This window comes from Lissotriton helveticus, chromosome 5_1 (genome assembly GCF_964261635.1).
Source record: "Lissotriton helveticus chromosome 5_1, aLisHel1.1, whole genome shotgun sequence".
NCBI classification, from domain to species: Eukaryota; Metazoa; Chordata; class Amphibia; order Caudata; family Salamandridae; genus Lissotriton; species Lissotriton helveticus.
This window is the reverse complement of record NC_136065.1, coordinates 1,659,736,345-1,659,753,257: the sequence shown is the minus strand read 5'-3', so window position 1 is coordinate 1,659,753,257 and position 16,913 is coordinate 1,659,736,345. Positions and strand designations below refer to the sequence as shown.

At 46.8% G+C, this 16,913-nt stretch overlaps 1 protein-coding gene across 1 annotated transcript in view; it reads right to left on the bottom strand.

Moving 5' to 3' along the window:
- MMP14 (matrix metallopeptidase 14) overlaps positions 1 to 16,913 on the bottom strand; it is an 88,145-nt gene that overhangs the window by 38,359 nt on the left and 32,873 nt on the right. The window contains exon 2 of the mRNA XM_078644876.1: positions 7,027 to 7,175. Within this exon, the coding sequence (XP_078501002.1) occupies positions 7,027 to 7,175 (149 nt within the window). The remainder of the gene's footprint in view (positions 1 to 7,026; positions 7,176 to 16,913) is intronic.

Below are 16,913 nucleotides of genomic sequence, written 5' to 3'. Positions count from 1 at the left end.
ACCACATGCAACACGCCAATGCCAGCCCCCTGCCCCCCTAAGACCACCACGACCAAGAAAAGCATCCACTTGGGAGCCCCACTGACCCCTGACCCCCACACATCTACCGCAGAGCAGCCGACACCATTGCGCCTGGAATACAATGGACCATCAACACCATCTTCACAACAGGCAGCTGAAAGCGCGCAGAAATCAGGCCCTGCTCAAGAAGCCCACGGATGACCCCACCCACCTAAAGAACTACCGGCCCATCTCGCTCCTCCCCTTCGCAGCCAAAGTAGCAGAGAAAGCTGTCAACAGGGAACTGACACAGTTCATCAAAGAAAACGCTGTCTTGGACCCATCCCAATCCGGATTCAGGAGCAACCTCAGCACCAAAACCACCCTTCTCACCACCACAGACGACATCCGCACCCTCCTGGACCCAGGCCACTCAGCAGCCCTCATCCTTCTTCGACCTGTCCGCAGCTTTCAACACCATTTCTCTCTGCACACTAGTCGCCAGATAACACGAAGCCGGCATACAAGGGACCGCCCAGGACTGGATCAGATCGTTCCTCACCGGAAGAAGCCAAAGGATCACACTACCACCCTTCCTCTCCGCACCCTCGGAGATCACCTGCGGAGTCCCCCAGGGGTCATCGCTGAGCCCGACCCTCTTCAACATCTACATGGCCCCCCTCGCAGCCATTGTCCGACAACACGGCCTCAACATTGTATCCTACACTGAGGACACCCAGCTCATCCTCTCCCTCACCAAAGACCCGACCATCGCAAAACTAAACTTCCCAAAAAGGAATGCAAGATGTCGCAGTCTCGATGACCAACAGCTGCTTAAAACTCAATGCAGAGAAGACAGAAGTCCTCATCCTCAGAACCACCCCCTCAGCATGGGTCGACACCTGGTGGCCTGCCGCCCTCTGGAGCCCATCACCCCCTCAGACCACGCCAAAAACCTCGGCATCATACTCGACCCATCGTTCACCATGAACAGACAAGTCAATGCCGTTACCTCCAGCTGCTTCAACACCCTCCGCATCCTCGGAAAGACCTTCAAATGGATCCCCCCGGAGTCTAGGAAGATAGTCACCCACTTGCTCATCACCAGCAGACTGGACTATGGAAACGCACTCTACGCCGGCATCAACAAGTCCATTCTCCACAAACTCCAGACCATACAGAACACCGCAGCAGACTCGTCCTTGACATCGCCCGTAACTAACACAACAGCCAACACCTGCAGAGACTCCACTGGCTCCCCGTGGAGAAAAGAATGACCTTCAAGATCCTCACCCACGCCTCCACAACAACGGACCAAAATACCTCAACGACAGAATAAACTTCCACATACCCAAAAGAAACCTCCGGTCTGCCAACCTCGCACTGGCTGAAACCCCTCGTATCCACAGAGCCTGAGCAGGCGGAAGATCGCTCTCGTACATTGCAGCCAGAACCTGGAACGAGCTACCAGCAAATATCCGACTCGCCTCCGACCTGAACACCTTCAGAAGACCCTCAAGACCTGGCTCTTCGGCTGAACGGATCTGCACGCCCCCTCCCCCGCACCGCCTTGAGACCCGCACAGGTGAGTATCAATTCCCTGATTGATTGATTGAAATTCGGCTGGTTGGCTTCAGCCTTAATCTCGACAGATGCTTTCTTCGAGGGTCGGGTCCCAAGTCGTGTTCCATTGGAGTGGCCATTTCCATTTCTCCTGTGCTAATTGTGAGAGCTGAAACGACTTTGCTCCCCCTGGTTTGTTGAGATTGAACATACCTTACGGCTAGAATGGTTGACCTCAAAGCTGGGGAACTGGCTTCGAGTCTCAGCAATGACGCTCAACATCCTGTGACTCTGGGCAAATTACTTCATCTCCCAGTGCATACCAAAATGAATGTGTCCTTGTATAACCAAACTGGTGCTCATGTAAAGCGCCCCGATACCTGATATCTTCGGGTCTAGTTCGCGCTATATAAAACTCTAGGAAAAAAACCAAAAAAGAACATTGTTGTCCACCTGAATCAGCACGGTCTGTCCCCTTACGTCTGCCTAAAGGCTTATAATGCTAGAAAGACTGTCTTGAGTTCCAGCAAGTTTGTGTGTTTCACTATGTCCGCAGGACTTAAAAATACCCTAAGCTTTAGGCTGTCCATGTGCACACCCCCACCTTATGTGATGCATCTGTTGTTAAGGTCACCGTGGGGACTGGTAGCTTGAAGTGTTTTCCTAATAGTATATTCCTTGTGTTCCACCAATGTACTGCTTTCTGAACTTTGCAGTGACAACCACAAGTTCCTCCCAGCACTCCGTGGTGTGTGACCATTTCTTAAAGAGTCATTACTGTATGGGTTTCATGTGTAGTCTTGCATGTGGAACGGATGAGATGCCGTATGCTATCATACCCATTAGTTACATAACTGTCCTCGCTGTCAGAGTAAAGGTGAGCTTTCTCTGTTATTACCTTCGCCCTCTTGGGCACCGGGTAGGCAATGACTGTCTGAGTTTAGTGTCGCTCCCCGGAGGTTCTTCTCCTGCTCTGGGTGTGGAGATTATTTCTCGTGGTTTATGGTTACTCCCAGCGGTTGTAGCATGGAGATGACTGTTTGTATGTCCTGTTGGCACTTCTGTTTTTAACTTGCCTTCACTAGCCAGTCATCCATGTACGAGTAGACGTGTCTGCTTGGTCTCGTCCTGTGTGCGGCTACTGCCGCCAGGCATTTTTGTGAACACCCTGGGTGTAGATTTTATGCTGAAAGGTAGCATTCTGGCTCATTTTCTGATGAGTTCTTTGACTTTCTGTTGCAGTTGTGGGAGTTCTTGCTCCCATTATGGTCTTCTCCTTCGGGGTCGGGAGGCCATAGGGGGCTATTTCTTGATGAGTTCTATGCAGTACCCATGGTTTAGTATCCAATTGTCTGAGGTGATTGACCTCCAGTCCTGCAAGAAGCCCCCTATTACTCCCCGCCCCCATGTGCTGGCCTCTCTATCTCGGCTTTCCCCAAATAGGCTAACTTGCCAGATGTTACCACTGCTGGTGGGTGGCCTGGTGCGCAGCCTCCTGTTTGAAATCTTGCTGATGGGAGGCTGGTGGGAATCTTCCCCGCCTGCTGGACTCCTGGTGGGCATGCCTGCTTCTCTAAAAGGAACTGCAATACACTCATGGCCTTTGTGGTTTTACTGCCTTTCTTAATTGTTTGTTGTGCCTCATCCACAGCCGATACAAAGAGTGCTCCTTCTGTGATGGGCATATTGATGCCTGATGCCACAACCTTGAACCCAGAAACCCTTAGTTAGCCGTGCATGCATCCTGAGAGGTGTCTGTGCACATCTGCTTACTTGCCATGTCAGCCATGTCCAAGGCTGACTTAAGGCAGGAATTTGTGATATTTCTGTCTTCTTGGAGGACTGCCTTGCTTCGCTTTGTTCCACTGCTTGCGGCTGTAGCGGTTGGGAAGGGAGCTGAAGTTGTCAATATCAATTGCATAGCCGTGTCTCTTTCCATCTTCCTGCCCACCTGGTCGCTTTCTCTGGCGGTAGCCCAGTTGATGACGGTGCATTGTTCTTTTCCTGGCTGTTGTCATAATTATGGAATTTGTGGGCAGACTTTCCTGTGTGTATAGGAGGTTCTTGTGTGGAGTGTTTATATTTCTTCTCCACTCGGGGGGTTACAGTCCTTGCTATGGCTTGCTCCCGAAAGGCCTCACTACCCTGGTCCAGGCTGCTGGGTAGCACAGGCAGGTATAGCTTTGCCCACTGTGATGGCAAAAGTGTTTCGCGGAGGAAGCACAAATCCTCCTTCTCTAATTAGACCCTCTATGTGTCCGCCACCCACTTGAGTCCATTGTACAACAGTGGTGAAGCCTCGAGGGGTAGTTGTCGACAACCTAATTAGGGATTCAGCGTTGCAATCCTGTCACATGTCGAACTGGCCCTAACCCTTGGGTGCAGTAGATTAGTCTTTGTCACCAGTGACCTCCTAGTGCTACTCTTCATGTGGCTCAGGCATCGAGGGTGCCTTGCTGTTTGGTTGAATACCCCCAATTGTTTCTGCTCCGAGGGTTTGGTAGAATACTTAACCTCTTTAAGGAGTCAAATATTTTCTTCCTTTTTAGGTGTCACACTATTTTGGCATCAAGACAGTATTTTTTGTGTTCAACCTTGAGAGTGCGTTGCTTGGTTGGACCATCGTGGACACCTTCCGAGACGGGCAATTCTTTGGTCTTCAGCTTCTTGTCCTGTAACCCTTCATGTGCCTGCTGGCTTCGAGGGTTGGTTAGGTGGCTTGCCCCCATCAGTGTCCTTTGGTTGCGACCCATGTGGCTTTTTTTTGTTAATGGCAATCTTTGGCTGTCAAGTATTTCTAGGTTGAGGCACCCTTTGAGGATTTAAGAAACCGCACCTTTCGGCATCTTCGTTACCGGGTGCTGCTGCTTCTTTTCAGCGTCTCTCTACCCTTTTCACAGCCTCCAGCTTTTTGACATCATTGAGGCTTTCCTCAGTGTCAGACTCTGCTCCATGTGCTGGTTTGGCTTCCTCGACTTTCTCCTCAGCTTCCTCGCTAGGGAGGTGCACGTCCTTCAGGGACTCCTGTGTCATCTGAGTGTCGCCCATGGTGTGGTGTTTCCTACTCTGTTTGAGTCTCGCTTTCGACATCTGCTGAATTAATTCTGCGCAGGCCTCGCAGTCTTCAGTGCTGTGGTCTTTAAGGAGGCACTAGTTGCAAACCTTGTTGGGATCTCTCCGAGTGAACTTGTGGTAGCAGTAGGGATAACATTTAAAAGGGGTGTTCTCCATGTACCCCCGCTGCCTCTCTCCTCTCCATTCTCTGAACATGTGGTGTTCACCGGCTGGATCTACCAGCTGGGTCCCCCATCAGAGTGAAGAACGCTCCCCTCATCTGCTGTTCGGCCTTTCATATCCTCTATGAACTCAGCTGTTTCCGTTGGGGAAAAAGAGAATTCTGCAGAGCTCTTCCATAGTGCTTCTATACCCAAGGGCGGAAAAAAGAATCTGAAGATGGCACATGAATGTCCAGGGCGGACGTCATACGTCACACAGGGGATAGGCTTACTACCAAATAGTGGTTCATGATGCCCAGAAGGAAAAATAAACACGAGTCTGGACCCAACCACTAGACCGCAGAATAGATCCACAGCATGTAAATCCTGTAAAAGATTCATGCTGCAAAACTCAAGAAACAGATTTGCAGGTGCCACTGCAGTCAAATATCATGTGAACGTTCTTGTATTTCAGTCCTCGAGTTTATGAGAAGACACAGTCACATCATGGCAGACAATTTACAGTCTATCACAGGGTACACAAAGAGCACTAAAGTGACTATTGTTTCTAGATATTGAAGATGCGTGTTTGGCTGCATTCATAAATGGTAACTAATATGAAGGAGACACTAGTCTTTGCACTCTAGATCTCCAGAAGCCTCTAGTTAAGTCTTCGTCACTCTGTGTGGAATGAGGGTCACAAGAAAGGGTGTAGTTCTCTGCCCCTTGGATAAACAGAGAATGGCACAACCTAAGGTGAACTGGAATGATCAGGCCTAATCAACATACTTAGGGCCAGTCTAAATGCATCACTCTACTTTTCTGGGGAGTAACACTCATGTGGATGTCGACAGTGTGATTGCATGTAGAAAAGAAACGAGATTCTTTTAAGGGGTAGAGATGGCCCATACAACTTCTCAAACTTGTCAACATTTGCAAGTTTTAGCTCTCAGGAACCGAAACGAGTCAGATCTCTTAATAAAGTGATTCACTATGCAATGGAGTATACATTTCTTGGCACGTATTTTTTAAATGCTCGCATGCCTGATGGAATTGCAATAGCCTGCACAGCATTTAACCTGCATAAAGCAAAAGGTATTAAACCAAAACCAGGGTGCAATGGGTTCATTTTGTGCAGCATGGTATAAATCACACTGAAGACACCTTGTGGCTTTTAGGAGAGGTGTTTCCCTATGTAAAGTAAAAGTAACATGCACTCTTTGAGGCATTAAATCATAATTTTTTACGTCGATTTTGTTTTACTCTGGTAATAATCTCCTATTTGAGATTTGCGTCTAGTAATAAACCTGCAAATGAACGTTCACATGCTTAGTTGCTCTAAATTACCTATTATATGGCTACATTTATTTTCACTGGGATTGTGTGTATATATAGAGAAAACAAAAATCAGGGCGATAGTAGTGGATCTTGACGACACCTGAATTCCCCAAGTTCTTAATGTCATGCCAGATACATTCCTGCTCTCTGACTTTCCTACACTAGGAGGTCCTGTACTAGCTAGCAGACCTAAATGGCTTGTTTGTAGCGTAGACTGCGCAGAATTCATGCCTCTAAAGGGGGGCGCTGACCATTGCAATCCTTCCCTAAGGGTTGCCGCATTTATCAACCAGATCCAATCCCTATTTCCCTTGATAGAACGAGACGGAGGTCCAGGACCCACCCATAACATGTGTAAAAGATTCACTCCCAGGATTAGTGATCCTGTGTGTTAACCCAATATGCATGCCTGCTTACGGATCTCCTATAGTCCGAGGCGTCCAGTCACCATCAGGCGAAGGGCCAGCAGAGTATCTCGGAACACCATGAAGCAGCACAGGGGAGGATTCTTGCCTCATGTCCTACTCTCAGGCTACTCTAGTGTCCTTTACCAGTCCATGGGGAACCTGTGAGCCAGGTGATTCACCAAGCATGTAGCTGTGGGATGTTCGCACCAGCCTCCAAAATGTAGTTTCACCTACAAGTTTCCCACGTGATCTTTCAATAGGTGACTAATTGTTCCTGAACATTCAAAATGCCGGGCACCCATTTGACACCTAATAAGTGGTGGAGATTAGTGTTTTTTGGGTAATCAATCTTATGTGGGGGGAGGGCACAGGTTTTGTACAGCCGACGTGAGTGTGGATAGAAGAGGGTATATGAAAGGAAGAAGAAAGGATAGAGGAGATGGGCAGAGAACAGAGGTGGCAGGTGACAAACGATGCAACTGGAGAATGCACTATGCACTCACATGGTTGTTTGAAGGTCCACAGTTCCTGTAACCTTCAAGCCGTAGAATCGCTGCATGGACGCAATGGCCTGCGTCACCGACTTTGGCGAACGCTGTGCATGGGTACGCAGGTCTCCTGGAGGAAGGTATCCATACTGCTGCAGCCAGGCCTGGTGGGAGAGACAATTTAAGACATTATGAAGAGCGGGCTAGCGTGAGCACTGCACACATGAACTGCTGGGCATTACAAGACAGAAATCACAATAACTCGTGTCTACTTGTCTTCCATCTCCCAAGCTACTGCCATGGAAGATGTGCCTAGTATGCATGGAGGTGAGATTTAACATTATTTACAATAAACCATGCTACTCCTAGATCATAGTTCTCCTGTGCTGCAAGTTTAGAAGTAAGTGACTTTTTCAGTACAAACGTGAATCTTTCTTTATAGGGGTGTTGTGTGTGGGTGCTTAAATCAGGATTCCGGGAAAAGCGGCAGTAAAATTCACCATTTTACACATTTTTCCTGGGGAAATACTCCCTGAATACCACCCTGCCACTCCAGACAAAAAAACAAAGCCAGGCTTACATCTAACTTCCTACCGGAAAGCACTCCGCTACTTAGTCCACCATTCACCACTACTTGCATGCTGGTCTGCTGCTAACAAAGAAAATGGGAATACCCATAATGGCAATGTGATGATGGGCAGCTCCCTCCTAGGAAAAATGCTGGGCCCTGGCACTTTTTTTGTTGTTGTTTTTTTTTTGTTTTTACTAATGATGCACTGGCCTTGCCTTTTTCTCGTTTAAGGGGCATCTGGCAGAAGAGGGCATGTGAACTACATTTGGGAGTGGTCTCTTCCTTTACTCTCATATGGGAAGAATCAGGATGGATTATGCCAAGTAAGCAGTGCTTGCTAGTGTTTCACCTCCACACCTTACCCCAGATCCCTTGACCCAGAGCAGAAATTGAAGATCACCTTACCCCAGATCCCTTGACCCAGAGCAGAAATTGAAGATCACCTTACCCCAGATCCCTTGACCCAGAGCAGAAATTGAAGATCACCTTACTGCATATCCCTTGACCCAGAGCAGAAATGGCAGACCACAGGGCCATTTGAAAGAATATAATTATCTTGCCATCTTTCTCATGCCAAGAGGGAGCTGTACTGTCCGATCTAAGAAGGCGAGCTAATTACGTTGACTAGGACAGCCAGAACGCCAGGATGAGTGAAGCAACCTGGAGGTTGCCTCAAGAAGTTAAGCCACCCAAAAGCCACGAGGACCTTGCAGCCCAACTGGCCAAAATGTATCAATGAGTATCAAAGCAATGAGTCGCCAGAGCTCAAGCACCTGCAGAGACGGATGCTGGGAGTGCAAATGCGGTGCCATCAACGGTCCTGTGGTAAGCATATCTCCCTGTCCTCCTCTGATGGGACCCAGAGGTGAAGCCTCTTCTTCCCAGGACTTGGGACACTGTTTGTCTGGGGGTCGACGGTTTCCTCGATTCTGGAACCATTTGAATGTTCCTTTTAGCCCTTACTGTGGCCTGGAACTGTGGGTTCCAGATTTACTCCTTGACCCTAAATTCCAAATGCTCTAGCCTTTGCGCTGTATCGCTGTCCACACCAACCATAAGCAGGGCTAGTTCTGGGATACTGTTATGAGGCTCAGTTCACTTCGCAGACACAACTCCCTCAGCACTGACTGATACCAATAGGACTCCCTGTTTGGAACCCAAGCACCGGCCTAATCCACACTCCGAGATCGTTAACATCTTTAAAGAGACAACAACAGCACTTGGGAGAGGCCCAATATTTCAGTTTGGTGGTTGGTTTTAGGCTGTCCTGATTTTTGGACTCTCGTTGCGGGAAACTAAGTTACCCCAGCTCAAATCCTATAGACACGGCCCCTAGCACCAAGAGAATAGGGCAGGAGGCAAACATAGCATAGAAAATGTGATACATTCCTGTAGTCTGCCTGACATCCATCCCCATTATAGGTTATGACAAAGAATGAAAACAAAGGTTTTCAAGGACACCTGGTCTGAAGTACAGCAGCCTTAATGATATCATTACCCTGCAGAGTCGAATGCCCAAAAACAGTAATTCCTTTATCTAGTTGAGGTCCTGAGACACCAGTGGTAAACTACAGTACCCACTGCTAATAATGACTGCCTTTTCCAGGGCCCTGAGAAAGGGGCTTTATTGCAACATCACTAATTATCTCACTTTCTTTTTTTATTCTATAGCAGGATCTCCAAACGTTTCTGTAATGTGAGCCACAATGAAAATCATTCCGAGTTACAAAATAAATAAATAATAATAAATACCATCCATGGTGACACATTAGACAAGATTAAAATAGTGAACGCCCCTCCAACATTACTGTAATGATCACCGGAGGGCATCAGAAAGGTTATAAATGGTGGTAACTTTAAAAATGTATCAAAATGAAATATTCCTACATAAGGAAATAAAAGTAGTAGCAGCAAGTGACCTCTGTCCCCCAAAAACACAACAGCAGCAGTAATTGAACAAGGCTCATAACTGCTACTCAATTACTGCTACATCACGTCAGCAATCACGTCATCCAACAGGGGTCTACCCTGCACCTTGCATGCAAAATGGATCCCCCTCATATTTATTGTTTCGCAGTTTTACATAGCGTAAACTGGGGAAGATGATTACATGGCCCTTGCACAGAAAAACTACACATGACTTGTTGGCAGTGCCCTCTCTCTTGGACAAATGTAATGCTCTATTAAAATACCAAGCAGATTAGCTGTAAAAATAAAGCGATTTGGGCTTGGTTTCGGTTTAATCTCACTGGGGAATCTCAGCATGGGAAAATACCTTATATCGCTACTATCCAGTGCAGGAAATGTAATGTGCCAAAGGAAACCACTTCCCGTGTATTGTGCTGATGTCCAGCTCTGATTAGAGACGTTTGATGAGGAGCGGTCCATCATGGATGGGGTCAGCTTTGAGGCAGCGTTACTTTGCTATCTGTGCCTCAATGGGGGGATCCCAGCTATTCGGTAGATTCATCAGATAGATGTAAACAGGTTTTAGCGATATGGTTTTTGAATTTAGGGGCGTTATCTCCCCAAGTTATAATGAATTCTCATTTAAATATCAGCTTTAAATATATTTGGAATATAATCACTGAGTCGGTGTTCATCGGCTTATGGGTTTCAGAAAATACAAATATTTTGCTATCAAATACAAGCTTATTTTCTTTGAAGGTAAACAAACCCAAAACTGGTCATTTTGTAAAATCGGAAAAGAAAAGAAAAATCTCAATTTTTGCACCAAAATATGTACTTTTGTCTTTTTATTAAATAAACGTTAGCGGCCCAAACATAAATGCTTAATTCTCATCAATCATGCACAACCACCTCACACGGACGTTTGCCTATGTGCAAATGCCACGAATGGCACCATAAAGCCAAGTATGCACCCAACATGTCAAAAAAAGCCCCGTTATTGCCCTTGGTGACCATCAATATGCTTGGGGTTGGCAGTACAGTATAGCCACCTTTACATCAAGAGTCAACCCTGCTATGCCTGGGGTGTCCATTATTAGGCCAAAGATGCCTTTAATATACAATGAATTATGCCAGCCTGGTCACCATCAAGCTAAAGATCCCATCAATATGCAAGGGTAACCACAATAAGGGCAAGTTAATGATCTCTTCACATTATCACTTCTTATCCTGGGCCTGAAGAAATATGATCACATTATCCCCTCATCCAGATGCAACTCCAGTGGCTCCATTTGCAAACCCATACCATCTCCACAACCAGCTGCATCATTTGCAAAAACGTCTAGACCAGCAACCATGCCTGTCTTGCAGACAAGTTTACTACCTGTAGTAGTTCCCGGCACACCGGCAGACTAAGAAGTGTAAACAAGAAAAAAACAAGCATTTACAATGCAACGGTTTCGCCTTCGGACACGAGGCATTTCAGAAGCGCTGCACTCACCTTTATCGAGCTAAAAAAAGACGACTGAAGCCACAAGCCAAACACGAGCACACATTCACAACACCGGGCATTACGTGTTAGGAGCATTCTGTGCAAAAGTCAACATTCAAAACACGGGGCATTACAGAAACGCTGCACTCACCTTTATCTTGCTAAAAAAGACGACTGAAACCACAAGCCAAACACGAGCACACATTCACAACACCGGGCATTACGTTTTAGGAGCATTCTGTGCAAAAGTCAACATTCAAAACACGGGGCATTACAGAAACGCTGCACTCACCTTTATCTTGCTAAAAAAGACGACCAAAGACAACATGAGACGACCACTTCGGCCAAAGGCTTTTACAAAATAACGAAAACATCACGGGACAAAAAAAAAAAAATACACGCCCACCGCCACATGACGTCAGAAAAGAGGCAGGATGAGAAAAACATTGCCGGAACGCCCACGAATCGCCTCGGTGAATGACGGACGCCTCTGTCTTCCAATGGCTAGCCTCCATTTATGGAGCTAGCCAATGAAAGACAGAGGCAGGACTAAGCCCAAAATGTAGGAACATAAGATTTCTCCTGGGCGGAGCTAGCGCTCCGGACCCAGCCGAAACCTAAACAAGGACTAGGCCTGTTCCCAACAATGCGCAGAGGATCTGAAATACATCCCTATATCCAGCAGGACCATCCCAAAGCTGCTCCAAAACAGGAAAGAGTTCGGAAATGCACCTCTTTAAAGAACACTACATCACAATGCATTCACCATCCACAACCCAGCTACCTCTCCGATCACTCGCTGACTTCATGCTCGTCTTTGACACTGTACAGTTCTCCGCTGGGCTAAGGTCACGCTAGAGAAATACTATATACGTACTAGCAATGGGGAATGTGAATGTGTGCACATTTAATGCCAATATTACAACAGACTGCAACAAGGACAGGCTGGAGACGAGTTACAATGACTTCAGCAATGTGCAGAAGACACTGTTCATCTGCAGACCCTCTGAATGACATGCCGGGCTCCATATCTGCAAACTACGTACCGGTGTCGCCCACGCTACCTTATGGAGACCCCAGTGCTACACAGTACATGTCTATGGGACTCACGGCTGTCTGAATTATTCTGCTTGGATACTTATTATTTTACACTATTTACTAGCTGTAAGAATTTCAGATGATGCGTCCGGATTTTCCTCATAATTGCTTTAAAAGTCCAACTTAATAATACCACTTACATAATTGTGCCCAACCTTCCATCATTGCCCCCGCTTGATGCCATACAGAACAAGGGCACCTCTTTGAAGCCATTGGGGTGCTGTGCTGGACTGAGCCGGGTTTGTCTTAGTGTTTCCGCGCTTAGATTGACCCTCCCACTTACGGACGGGTGAACAAGGGCCTTAGTGTTATTCACAGGACACAGACTGGGGTTGTCGGACTCATTAGCTCAACAGTATGGAGCCTTGGGAGTGGGGCTACTGGCCAGGCGACGTGGAGTACAACCTGGGCAGAGGGGTGAGACAGAGGCTCTTTCCATGGCACTCCGCGTACTCCCGCTTTATGGAGGAGTACACAGCTTGGGCTGCATGCCAGAATGACAGCTTGTCAGAGCAATTTTGAGACAGAAGTCATAACATAGTTTGGAAAATCTGTGGCCGTTTCATTTGCCTGGCTAATATTTCTCATCACATTAATTAATCATAATAAAGAATTTCACATAAAATGCAAACAGCTTATCGAGTACGTACTTGCATACCTGGAACCAGGTAACTTTTATTTTACCCTCCTAGTCAGTCTGGGTCACAAACTTCGGTCGCCTAAACCAACATTTTCTGTAAAAAGCAGCTTACAGCAAGAGTAATAGGATTAGATGTTTCAGTTTTTAGGATCCTGTAAGCAACCAATAATGCCTGCCAGATTCAGGCATTTTGGTCGAATCCACTCCCTTCGGAAGAGATGGTATTCAGTACAGAAGAACAGAATATGTTCCTCTGTCTCCAGGGCTAAGCCACATGAAGCTTGATCGTTGGCCCGTCCTGGGAGGCAGCCCAACCGAAATCTTTTATACAAAAAACGTTGCTAGTGGTGGCGAGATCAGATCTAGAACGGGCTGTAACTTTAGGCATGGTTTAAAGCTTAAGAACTGGGTAGTTAGAGGCCCAGTGGTCATGCTGATGCTCGGGAGTCTTCTAAACGGAGTGCCCGCCTGAAGTAACTTCTGCTTTGAGAACAGCGTCTAACATAAGGGAAAGACGAAGACAAGGGACTCATTCTTTCTATCTTGTTTCAATTACATGTATGTATCAAAGTTTTTTTGCTGCTTCCTGTTGCAGCCTTCCCCCATCCAATTCGTGCCAATTCATGCCATTTTAATGCCTGAAAATAACAATCAACAGCTGTTACATAATTAGACTTACACAAAGCGTCAGAGGCGGTGCTTGTACTTTTGGTACAATCTGCAAACGATGCACCATATTGTGAAGAATCTTGGAAGCCTTACAAATCCATACATCTGGGGGAAACGAGCAGAATCGTGAAATCTAGTACCAATAGTTATGGTGCCTGTTTATGCTGTTTGTGGGAACAGGGGATGATGTGTGAGGGTGACTGCAGACCACAGACCAGAACCTCTGCGTGTGCAGATCATGCGGTTTTTCCCTCTGTCAGGGATTTTTATACTGCACAAGCATGTGAAACTGCCTGCCATTGGTTCTTGGGCTTCTGCCTCTAAGCTATAGCGGTCTTGTGGGCTGTGGGGAAAAAGCATCCTTCCCCCCACGTGATCACATTAATGTAGAGTACTGAAACCCGCCATTTCCAATTCCCTATCCTGCACCTGGCGGAGTCTATGTTCGCCCAATTCAAGAAACACATTGATCAGTTTATCGTTTTATCTTCTACCTCCAGCCTTTCTGGAACTCATAGAAAAGATGATGATGGTCGTTCCGGCAGGAAGTTGGTACCAACCTAAGAAGGGTAGGTACTGGCCTTCTTGGGTGCGAGTGAGGGTTTTAGTGGAATTTGTTGACTAGCTAAGAAACAGTGTCTGTCAAGGATAGGCACTAGCTGATGACTGGACTAGGTTGAGATGCTGAAGGCAGCCCACGTGCAAATATTGCTTTCAACTGGGAGGATAGAAACAGAACCCTAAACAAGAGGCAGAAACTCAGTAGATCCCATAGACCTACAGTTTGCCCCAAATCTCTTGGGTGCTCCTTGCAAACCGAAAATCTTGACTGAGACCAGACCGTTTAAACATAACAACCCTTGAGTTTTGGTACCCGTGGGTCCTCGTTATCGAAGTCATTCATCTGGCTCTAAATCCCACTAAAATCTTATTTTGGGCAAGTTTTAACACACATGACTTTGCTACTATAAACCAACTTTCGAGCTTGGGTCGGACCAGGTTCTATTTCAGTATGTTTTTGCTACGTTGGCACTGCTTTGTGGGAAACCCGAACACAGAATCATGCCCATCCTGTTACCGCAATAAGTAAGAAACTAGAGCAGAGGCAATAAAGACCCTACCCAAACGTAATACTTAGTACTTTTTTGCCTGGAACCTCTTCTCCTTGGACATTCCTGAACAGCAGTCAACCAGAAAATTCCCCGAAGGCTACCGAACGCACGTGAACTTTTCTCGTATTGAATATGATTGGTTGTATGGCCTCATCTCCAAGTACTGCGGTCCAACTCTAGGCCCCACACTCACCGACAAGGTGCTAGGCTATACTCTCCACTACAGGCTCATAGGCCCTACGACGACCTTCAAAAGCACTCTTCATTTTACACCCTCCTAGGTTTACTCTGACAATTACTGAGAACTCTCAACGGCACTACGGCCAGGGAAGTCCTCACTCAGAAAAACTGAGATCTCCTTGTAATACAGCACTGACTACCAGTGGGGAGCCCTGTAACTTGCCAGAGGTCCACAAGCCTCACAAGGTCTGACGCCAATCCAGTGGGACTGGAACACTTTTTCAACTGGGGGTGCTGGCCATTGACTAATGCCTTTGTACTTTCCATGCTCCTGATAAATATTTTGAGATGTTTCTACTTTACTTTGGAAATGAAGGGGGGACTGACGTTCTCCTTTCCCTGTCTCGGCAAGTGTGTCAGCTCTAAGAATTACAAAATGAAATTGCAGTCAGACAAAAGAACAATAAACAGCTCTCCATGTACAAAGAATTAGCAGCACTTCGTAAAACTAGGTTTCATGTCCTGTGACAGTTTGTTCTTCAATGTAGAGTAAATGCTCCAAGACTAACAAAAAATGGCTTCTAAATAGTTGATTCTCCATCAAAACGTTATCAAAGATATCTAGGATAGTGCAACTCCCCCGCACCCATAATACCTGCGCCAGTGAGCCAATCCAAGCTTTCCCAGTTCTACGGTCATATGGGTGTCACTCAAAGGAGGAAACTGAACTCTACTCAACACTACCGGCTGCCAATCCGTGACGACGATCTTTCCTTCACCAGGTCCAAACACTAAGAGGCACGTGGCCTCACGAACACGCATCCTAGCTCTCCCTAGAAACCTCTGGTACCAAAACAGACATACATCCTAGCTCTCCCATAGGAATCATATAGTCCCATTGTATATCTCCTGTGGCAAACATCGGATACCCTACACTGGCACCCATCCTAGTTCTCCCGGTAGAAATATCTTGTATCAGAAGCAGTCGCCCATTCTAGCTATCCTGTGAGAAATATCTGGTATCAGAAGCGGACACCCATCCTAGCTCTCCCGTGAGAAACATCTGATCCCCTGCACGGATACCTATTCTGGCTCTCATGTGACAAATATCTGGTACCTTGCACTGAGAACCATTCTAGCTCGCTTAAAGAGGTATCTGCTACCCATCCAAGCTCTCCCTGCACCAACATCTATCCCAGCTCTCCCGTGACAAATATCTGGTACCCTGCACAAACACACATTCCATCTCTCTTGTGAGAAACGTCTGCACTGAACCATTCCATCTGTCCCGTAAGAACCATCCGGTACCCTGCAATGAGTCCCATCCTAGTTCTCCTGTGACAGACATCTGGTACTCCACATGGACACCTATCTTAGATCTCCCGGATAAACATCTAGAACCCTGCACTGACACACAATCGAACTCTCCCGCAAGAAACATCTCGTATGCTGCAATGACACATTCCAGCTTTCTGGTGAGAAACATCTGGTACCCTGCATGGAGACCTGTTCTAGCTCTGTGAGAAATATCTGGTACCCTGAACTCTCAACCATTCTAGCTCTACTGAAAGAAACATCTGGTGTCCTGCAATGACACCCATTCTAGCTCCTCTGTGAGAAACATCTGATACCCTGCACTAACACATCATAGCTCTACTGTTCGAAACATCTGATACCCTGCACTAACACACATCATAGCTCTACTGTTCGAAACATCTGATACCCTGCACTAACACACATCATAGCTCTACTGTTCGAAACATCTGGTACCCTGCTCTCGCACCCATCCAAGCTCTCCTGTAAGATATTGGCACCAGAAACTGATGCCCATCCTAGCTCTCCCATTAAAGGCATCTCTTACCCATCCAAGCTCTACCGTAAGGGGCATCTTGCACCCTGCACCAAGATCCACACTATGGCTCCCATAAGTAACATCTGGTACCCTGCACAGACACTCATCTTACCTCTCGCTGACAAACATCTGGTAGCCGGCACTGACATTCATTCCAGCTTTCCCGTAAGAAACTTCTGGTGCCCTGCACCGACACCGATTATCGCTCTCCTGAGAGAAACATCTGGTACCCTGCATGGACACCCATCCTAGCTCTCTCCTGACAAACATCTGGTACCCGGCATGGACATTCATTCCATGTCTTCTGTGACAAACTTTTGGTAACCTGCACTAACACATCCTAGCGCTCCCGTAAGAAACATCTGCTACCCTGAAGTGAC